At 41.8% G+C, this 10,172-nt stretch overlaps 1 protein-coding gene across 1 annotated transcript in view; it reads right to left on the bottom strand.

The window, feature by feature from the left end:
- LY75 (lymphocyte antigen 75) overlaps window positions 1–8,990 on the bottom strand; it is a 3,856,564-nt gene extending 3,847,574 nt beyond the window's left edge. The window contains exon 1 of the mRNA XM_044074746.1: window positions 8,732–8,990. Within this exon, the coding sequence (XP_043930681.1) occupies window positions 8,732–8,804 (73 nt within the window). The 5' untranslated portion in view covers window positions 8,805–8,990. The remainder of the gene's footprint in view (window positions 1–8,731) is intronic.
- Between the last annotated feature and the right edge of the window lie 1,182 nt (window positions 8,991–10,172).

The raw sequence follows: 10,172 nt of genomic DNA, 5'->3' as shown, positions 1-10,172 counted from the left end.
ATGAATCTATACGTACCAGACTACTGACATATTGTCCATCTGAATCGCAACTGTCCCCAGAGGGAGAGTCCTGAAAGTACTGTAACGTCAAGAGTTCCGCTCTCATCTCCAGGACATTGATATGCAGATGCGTCTTTTGTTTGGTCCATGTGCCTTGGGCTTTTCTTCCCTGAAAATGCCTCCCCCCCACTCGATCAGGGAAGCATCTGTGGTCACTGTGGCTGATGGTGAAGGTAGGATAAAAGGACGACCCATCGTTACTTGAAGAGAGGTCAACCACCACCAAAGATCCTTTTTGCATGTGTTTGTTACAATAATGAGATGTGGCATTGGGATCTCTTGATAAGACCATTGCGTGAACAGCAGCCATTGTAGAATCCGCATATGCATGCGACCTAACGGAATCGCTATTATTGCAGCTGTCATCACACCTTTAGCACTTCTGATGCTGGAACCTTGTCTCTGGATATGATGTTCTGAATTTGCTGACGAAGTAGTAATATCCTTTCTGATGGAAGTTTTAAAGTGGTGGTGGTGTCCAATTCTGCTTCAATAAAAACGATATGTTGCAATGGCAACAAGGCATATTTTTCTGAGTTTATGGTAATGCCCAGTAGATTGCAAAGAATAAGAGTGGTGTCCCTGGCTTGTATTAGCTGATGCCTGGTGGAGGCGGTGAGGAGCCAATCGTCTAAGTACGGAAACACCTGGAATCCCAAACACCTCAGGTGAGCAGTGTCCACTGCCATACATTTGGTGAACACTCTGGGGGCTGTAGTGAGAACAAAAGGCAGGGCTCGAAACTGGTAATGATTGACTTCCAGCCAGAAGCGCTGATGATCCGTGGATGGTCTGGCCATTTTTATATGGTAGTATGCATCCTGGAGATCTAATCGAGCACATCCAATTGTCTTTCCCTAAGAAAGGAAGTATCGACTGAAGCGTGATCATCTGGAACTTCTCCTTCTTGACAGATCTGTTTAATCTGCTGAGGTCCAAAATAGGTCTCCAGTCCCCTGTCTTTTTTGGAACTAAAAAGAATCTTGAGTAAGTTCCAGATCCATTCTGGTCTGCAGGGACTGGTTGGATGACTCTTTTTCTTAGCAATATTTGGACCTCTACTGTTGCTTGTTCTCTGTAACTGGGTGGAACGTCCGGGATTTTTGTTGTCAATGGAGAGGGGATGGCAAAGGGAATAGAATATAATCTGGAAACTATACTTTGTACCCAGCTGCCGTTTGTTATTTTGAGCCAGGCATCTGAATACAAAGATAAGCGACCCCTGACTGCCTCCAGAGTAGGACAGCTGGGCTTTCTTTCAGGAGTGCTGGTAGGGCTTCCCAAAGAACTGGTCTCTGTCGGTCTGGTTTTGCAGACCCCCCCCCCTCTGCCGCGAGGGTGGCGTCTTCCATTATTGCCCCCTCCTCTGACTCTGGAGGGGGAGTTCACCACGTGTGTCCAGAAAGGCTCCTTAGGCTTTTTGGAACCATATCTTTCCTCCCTTTTGACCCTTGGGGTAGAGTCTAGTAGGGGTGGAAAAACAGACTCCAATAGCAAACAGAGTCTTTCCTTCCAGCTCATACCTGGCCAAAGTTTCCTTAACTTTGGGCCTGAAAAGGGACGAGTCATCAAAAGGGGTGTTGACAAAAGATGGCATAAAGGGCTTCGCAAAGGAACATAAGCGCATCCAGGAGTGTCTCCTGAGAGCAATTCCTGTACCAGCTGCCCTACACGTTCCATCAGCTGCAAATGAGATGAGACGCAGGGACAAGTTCACTATGGAATTAAGGGTAGCAAGATGGGAGGCAACTTTGTCTGAAGCTCCTTCAGCTACCATACCCCGAAGAGCATCTCCAAGCTCTTTTAGGAGGTCTCTTTGCAGTCTTGTGAACTGTGTAAGATAGTTCAGTGAACGCATGGCAAAAGTCGCTGTAGTATACATGCACTTCCCATATCTATCCATGATCCTAGAGTCTCTGTTAGGAGGATGGGCAGAGGAAGACGTTTCTGACATCTCCTTTTTGGTAGCTGCCGCCACCACCATGGCATCAACATGCACTCCCTTAGTGAGAAAGGACTTATCCTGAGGGGAAGAAATAAATTTATTGAGCCTCCTAGGGACAGGCTCCATGATGTCAGGAGACACCCACTCCCTTCATGAGACCAGCTCCATGAGCTCATCGAAGGGCAGGGACACCCAAGAGGTTGCGGGTTAAGACCCAAAAGCCTTCAGGAGGACCGACATCAGTAGTGCTGGTGGGCTTCCAGCCACCCCTGTGCTTAAAGATTTCTAATACATCTGCAAATGAGATATCTTCAGGGGGGACCGTGGGTACCCTTCTGATTCATCTACGTCGGTGTCAGATGTTAAGAGACTCCTGCAGGGAGTCTAGATGCTTCCTCTTACAAATTCTCTTCCTGGGAACCTCATCAGTGGGAACTTCTGGTGAGGTCTCAGAAGAGCAGGGGCCACCTAATGGGGCTTCCTGAGGCTCAGGGTCTCTAAGGGATCTGTGAAGCAGAAGTGGACACAGGTGCTTTTGGGGAGGAGGTAGCTGGTCCTGAAGTTGTGGATGTCCTGGGGAACATTACTCTCCTCATGGCCTCAAAGGCACCCCTGCTCTGACAAGAAGGAACCGCTGGATCCAAAGAAACAACTGATCCCCTCGGCACTGGAACAGTGGGCTCTGATCCAGAGGTAGGAGCCAAACTCATCCAAGCTGAGGCCTCGAGAGGCAAAGTCAGAACCGACAGGTCAGTCCGACTATCCTCCCCGGACCCGACCGTCTAGTGTCAGCTCCTAGACTCCTCGATGAGCGTGGAGGAAGTCTGAGTAAACGTAATCGATGGCACTGGAGTAGGCGTCGATTCCGAAGGCTCCACAATCATGAAGTCCAACTCCTCCAGCTCCGATGGACTGGTATGGCACGAAGGAGGAAAGGAAGTAGATGGAATAACAGTCTTCGGTTCCAAAAACACCAGTGCCTGTAGCAGCTTCTGCACCACATGATCCACATCCAAATCGGATAGGCTAATCGAGGACCGAGATGAATGTATGGAGGGTGGTACTGACTGGAGGATAGGTGATTTCAGTACTTTGGAGACTGGTTCCAGGACTGGGGACCAGCTCCGAAAAGACAGGACGCTCAGCTCTGAAAGCTGTGGAGCCGATGTCAACGGTTTCTTATATTTTGATGAGTCAGATGAAGAAGCCTTAGAGGACTTGGAATACTTGAGAGACAAGCTAGTTTTATCCTGGTCGCTCAAAGCTTCCTGAAAAGAAGATTTTAGAAGTCCTCTATCAATAAAATTTCTTTTCCTTTCATGTAGTACTCTGCTAGAAAATGAATGGCAAATGGAGCAACTCTCTTGCAAGTGCAAGGCTCCGAGACAATAGACACAATTTACATGACTATCAGTCAATGACATCTTTTGTCCACACTTCGGACATTTTTTAAACCCAGACTTGGGATGTTTATCTTTTTCTTGGTCAGCCATGAAACTATTCTACTATACACCAGCAGACTTGTAGTATCAAAAAAGAATGCACACACACACACACACACACACACACACACACACACACACACACACACACACACACACACACACACACACACAAATGTTAGCAATTTTAAACTACAGTAAGTAGCCCTTAAAAAAAATGGGCTGTATATGAATAAATGTGAGTTAACTATAACTATACAAACACACTCGCACACAATATCTAATGTCTATAAATGCTTATAAAACACTACTAAGCTATATAAAACATCCTAATATCTTTATAAAGGCACGCCAAAGAAGGGAAAGGGAATACTAAAGACCTATATAAAAAAGAAAAAAAAACGAAGGCCAAAGGGAGTATAAGAAACTGTCAGAAAAAGGCTAGCAATCTAACAAGCTATTAATATATAACTATCAATATATAAAGATAAAGAGAGAAAACAGTAATTCTTGAGAAAAAATATGTAATACTGGCCCAAGCTGTGCTAGGAAACCTCCGATCTGTTACAGCGGCAAACTAGATCTGAGATAACTCAAGGTGCATCATGGGATAGGGACTTGGCCTCGAGCTGTCTGAAGACCTCGAGCTTTGTAGTAGGCCGACTCGGAGCCGAGGATCAGCTCTGAACCCATCTGCAAGAATGAACGGCAAGATGGAACAACTTCACATGCCAGGTTTTTGTAATAATACACATACAGATGTGCTGTAAATGCAAGAGGATTTCAGGGTCAGGTAATTCTGTTTTTTTTAGATTTCTAGCACTGAGCAGTGTCACACTGATATTTTCCAGTGCTTTATTTATGTTCTTAGAATGAAGGATCCACTAGCCGGGGAGCTCTTGGGAGCTGTAACTGTTCTCATGCTGCATCCAGATGCTATGGGACTGCAGCACGCTGCAGGTATAATATAACTGTGTATAAAGGGGACTATAGTTGTTGTGTCTTTTGGCTTATCCCGGTTAGGGGTCTCCACAGGGGAACTCCGGTCTGCTAATGTTTGGTAGTGGATTTTTATGTGCCGAGTTACCAGCCCTGACGCACAACCTTCAACGAAGGCACGCCCATTCACGCATGTCTCCACACAGAAGACGCTCTAGCTGAGAATCGAACGTGACAACGTCTTGCTGTGAGGCGACAATGCTACCGCAGCAAGGGACCTATAGTACTTCATTTAATGTTGTCAAAAAATAAAAGGAGTACAATTTATGGTTTCAAGTAGTGTCTGTACAGCAATGTAATATATTAGGAAGATATGCTTGTGAACAGCTGGGCGACATAAAGAGAATTCACAGTGTGTAGATGCAAATACAAAAGGTCATCATGTGGTCAGAGACTGATAGCACATTCATAGGCATAATGATTCATAGACTCACACAGACTGATTCACAACCATCATGGAGTCAATAAGTTGCAGTGACAGTGAACAAGAGCTGCGTGTTCATGAAGCAGATGATGTGCACGTCCGTAGAGGCAATTTAGTTCATGACTTTCTTTATCGCACTGAAAATTGCTTAAGAGCTAGAATTGCTTGAAATTATAGTACTGACAGGATGTCTAGACGAGGTCCCACTTGGCTGAGTTGGTGGCAGATCATGGCACTTATCAAAAAGCGTAGGGAAGCTCCCCAATGCCTTGCCTAAATTTCCCCTAATCTGCATGAATACCACCCTGAATTTCCCCTGAAAAGAATCTGCTGACTTAGTGGGACGAATCCAATTAACAAAGTAAATACATAAAAAGCAGAAAGTTCCCAGTAACAGTGGTTTATTTGTTTCAATTCAATAAATTCAGGAGTCAGAAGAACTCTATTGCAAATCAAGACTTATTTTCCAAACTATCTCTATGATCATATGTCAGAGAGAACCAAAATCACATTGTGGTATTGTTAAGTGCACAGAAATGGCACATGATGAAAAGACTTTGCCCTGGAATGTCTTATCATATAGAAGGCATAGCAAAGAGGTATCACATCCGTTAACAAGTATAACAACTAATTCCAAACAGACCATGGAGTAAAGGAACTGCCAATTTATTTAATTAAGGACTGTCTAAACCTAATCTGTTACTGCAAGTACCCTAGGGTCATTAAACCGAAAGATGCCTCTTTGCAAACTTTCCTTTACTAACAAAATCTAATCTTTTATACCATGCTATTAACATTCTCACCTCTGACAATGGTCCACAATTTAACAAAGACTTTCACGCACTTTCACAAAATTTTGCATTTCAGCACATTACTTCTTCAACAAGGTATCTATCCTGAATCTAATGGTAAGGTAGAGAGACTTACCCAGACAGTGAAAACTGTATAAATATGGGCCACTTCCAAACAGGAGTATTATTTTGTTATTTTCAAAAAACAAGTAATCTCCATGGTATCCCCGAAGTCTCAAAACAACCCACCAAAGTGTAGTGGGTCCAAAAACAAAACAGTGTAAGAAACTTCTCTGTGTGGAAGATTTTCAGTCCATATATTTCTAGTTAATCACTGTATATTAATCAGATCAGACAATAGTAGTAGAAGTAGCGAACTTAAAGGCCTTTAAACTTGAAGCCTTTTAGTTCGCTACTTCTACTACTATGAGTTCTGAAGAAGTCCCTAGTGGGGGATGAAAGTGCTCAACTCCATGTTTTTTGACTTCTAGCAGTTTATTTCTGGTTTTCCTGTTTATGTAGTTTGAAATTTTGGAATAAAGCTTTGTTTTACATCGTTACTTGGTTTCACATTTGGATTATCCAGTTGGTGTTGTTCGTTTTCAGTAAAAGTTTCTTACACTGTTTTATTTTGTTATTTTCAAAGACAGCAACAGTCCACTACTGCCCACAGGACTTTTTTGTGCTACTTCAGCCAGACAAAATGACAAGTGTGCAACTGGCATAGCAGGAAGCTCAACAAAAACAGCAGGACTGCAACAGATCAGCTAGACACTGTCTGTATTGAGACCTACAAAGATTATTAGAATTTAAAATCCATCTGACAAACACACGGGAACAAGGAAGTTATTTTAATTGGTCTTGGCAAAATATAGAGGTTCTAAACTGTGAAAATAAAAGGGCTAACTTTGAAATGCAGCATAAAATAATGTAGAGGACTGCACTTTTCAAATCTCAAAACAGCAATGTAATCATTAAAGGAAAAGTTCAAGACACGAAGTGTCCCAGTTACCTAACCCAGAGGCCATTAGTACACTAGCCAATTCCTAAGTTACAAGACTGTGATAATGTGCCTACTGTTGACAAACTAAAATGGCTGTGACTACAGATTTTTATATCATTGTCTAATTGTATCTGTAAAACGTGTAGAAAGCCACCCGACTGGAATAACTATGTTAGCCAGTATGATAAACACTGAGTTAATGCTGCTATCTAACATCTGCAAATTATAAATGAATGGCTTACATATAATATTTGTTGTGCATGCATTGGCCTCAGATGATGTATATATGACATGCAATAGAGTACAGCAGAGTACAAAGTGGTATACATTTATCTTGTATAAATACAAAACTTTATGCTTAAGGCAAGGGATATAATGGATAGTGCAGTGTCTCTAAATATCTCATAAGGCTAATAATGCACATGTAGAATGTCAAGTGATTCAGTCTTGCTTAAGCAATTTATGCCATGCCATTAAAGTGATGGGTTGTTTACTTAACACTTCCTGGATGCTGGTAGCTTTCCCACCAAGCTAGTTGATGCCTACAAACAGAACCTGAATTCATGCCTGATTACACCACATTCCCCTCTGTTGGAGAGTGGAGTGTAGCTAGAGTGCACTGGATGCACCTAAGGTCATCATCTGGGATGGACCATTCCCCTCTGTTGGAGAGTGGAGTGTAGCTAGAGTGCACTGGATGCACCTAAGGTCATTATCTGGGATGGAGACGGGCAGCAGCTGCAGGTAGTGTAAGCAAGTTATATGCTGAGCACTGTACAATAAGTGTGTGGCATACAAGTAAGCTCTAATATTAAAATGTGTATTTTCATCAAGAAAGCGAAATACTTAAGCCTTCAAGCCAAAGTCATATCTGAGAAAGAACCTTTCTGAGGTTTGGCCACTTAGAAAATAAAAAAAATCAGGCAGAACATATAAAACTGAATATAATGCATTGTGCTGTTGTGGTTTGGAAAGGTGTGTTCTAATTATAAAGAATGATCAGCCATACCCACTAATACTATTGGTGCAGAAAACTTCCGTGTATGTAAAAATAATAATACTCCGCCATACAATTACAAATTCCACTAACTGACAGCACTTGGGAAGATAAAGTAACTTTAACAGCTTCTGAAACGGCAAGCGTTAACATTTGACAGCATTGCTATGACTAAGAGAAATAGATTACAGACAGATCGACCATACCCACTAACACAAAACCTATGTATATGTAAACATAATAAACCGCCATACAAAAATTCCACTCACTAACGAATTAAAGATAATATTATGTTTTCACTTTCTAAATATGTAAGGTATATGCCATAACTCATTAAACCAAACATCTGTATGTCTAGTTATGACTTGCATTTAGCTGTGTTTCATGGCTAAAGTAAACCTGTCTTGTACTACGCCTCTTATTTTTAGTTTTACATACCGGGGATAAACGAAAGTAAAACCACAACAATGGAAAGCGCAGTAATTTTCCTATCATCCAATATGCGGTAAGATGAAAAGAGTATGCATATACTGTAACTTTAGGTAAACATACATACAAATCCATGGGTTACCACCTGTCCCACTTTGCGAGGGACAGTCCCTCTTTGGGCAGTTGTGTCCTGCAAAAAATTTGAAAAAATGGCAAATGTCCTGAGATTTTAGGACAAAAATATTTCCGATATTATCGTTAATAGTTGCATAAAACAGTTGTTTTGTATCTGAAACACCTAAATGTTATACGAAACAGAATAATAAACTCAAATGCTACAATACTAAGCTTTTATCTTGGCAAAAAAGTGAAGTTCTGTCCTTTGTACCGGCCGTGGGTATGTTTTGACCTGCAAAATTTGACGTTTGTACAAAAAATGTCCCACTTTGGGCATTTGAAAAGGTGGCAACCCTATTCCATCCCACAATATAATAGATAATATTTCAAGACGCGTGCTTCTTCTCAGTCATTACTTATCTGTGCTATTTTCACTTGAGATTTCTTATCTGTGCTATTTTCACTTGAGATTTAACAGGTGAGGAAGTTGCAGTACAATAAACGACGTGACGAGCTATACATACCGAAAGCTGCTTCTGAAGGCGTGATTGTAAAGCAAACGATAGGTAGGATAAAAAGCCAACATTTGCCAGACATTTTCCACAAAGTCCTAAAGGAACAGGCAGGCTTCTCTTTCTGCGTCCACCTTCAGACAAGTGACATGGACTATCTAGGAAGAAGACAGCTGTCAGTTAACAAATTAAGGTAACTTTCTAGGTGGGGAGTATACGCTTCTTAACACTAAGGAGTACAAGCGACGGGGCGCTATGGCGACTGGCTGGGCTGCCGCTTCGACGACTTTTGATTGGGCCAGCACGTGCTGTCATCAGTCACTAACACACCTCAAAATACTAATCTTCCCTGTTTCTGACGAATGTGGTTAAGCTTGTAAATGAACATTTTTCTGTGTCAGATGTCTAAGTAGTCATTTTCAACATAAGCATTTAAGTAGTTTGAAAATCGCTATGTTAAATGTAGTTTTAATCATATCTCTGTACCTCATTTCAAGGAATGTTCTTCATTTGGGGGTCTTAAAAAGTTAATGTTCCTCAAAGTTCCACTCCACTTTGAAAGGGTCTGTCACATGTTCAGTGTTAGTAAGTTTTAAACGGATCTCAATGATAAATAGAACTGAATCACAGTATTTAATTCTATTAGTAAAAATATCACATTTTAACCATCCTATGAGCTTCCTAGTTGAAGTTGTTAGTAAGCCATTAGTAGGTGGGATGGGAGATATGAAATTTACCCCGGGGATCATGTCAGTCACCCTGCTAGACAGGGGCCCAGAGAAGTAAATATTGTGGGACAAAATTTCCAGGGAATTGTTATGGTTAGGCTTGCATAGGCCTTAGGGCCGATAGCCTAGTACCAACCTATGAAGTGTTCCACGTTTTGTCAATTTGTTCCACATTATGAGAGGCAGTGTTCCTCATTTTGGAGATGGAAGGTTGAGAGCTATGCCTGCAAACGATCGCATGTGAATGTTAGGTTGTTGTTGTCGTATCTTTCGGCTTTTAACTCCGGTCCGCTAATGATTGGCAGTAGATTTTTTATTTTACGTACCGACTTGCCAGGCCTGACGCACAACCTTCAACGAAGGAACGCCCATTAACGCATGTCTCCACGCAGAAGACGTTTTACCTGAGAATCGAACAGGGCAACGTCTTACTTTGAGGCGACAACGCTATGCATTTATTTCTGTTTAATTGTTTTACCTACTGTGCCCTTTAGAGTTGTCAGAGAGAGAGAGAATGAGTATATTTAGAAAGTAGAGGGATCCTAAACGTCACGTTTTTTTAGGAATTTCCCAATGCTTGTACTTCCGTGACCAAAGTTATTCCCAATAAATAAAATTATTATTGTTTCCTGCAAATACTGTGCAGCTTAATGCAGGCCTGATAGTCAGAAGAAGAAAAGTACTCCCTAAAATAGTGACATGGAGCTGTTTTTTTCAGTTAATGC

Source organism: Protopterus annectens, chromosome 6.part0, assembly GCF_019279795.1.
Source record: "Protopterus annectens isolate FY-2018-M chromosome 6.part0, PAN1.0, whole genome shotgun sequence".
In the NCBI taxonomy this organism is placed as follows: Eukaryota; Metazoa; Chordata; order Ceratodontiformes; family Protopteridae; genus Protopterus; species Protopterus annectens.
Note: the sequence above shows the minus strand (reverse complement) of the source record. Positions and strands in the feature narration are given on the sequence as shown.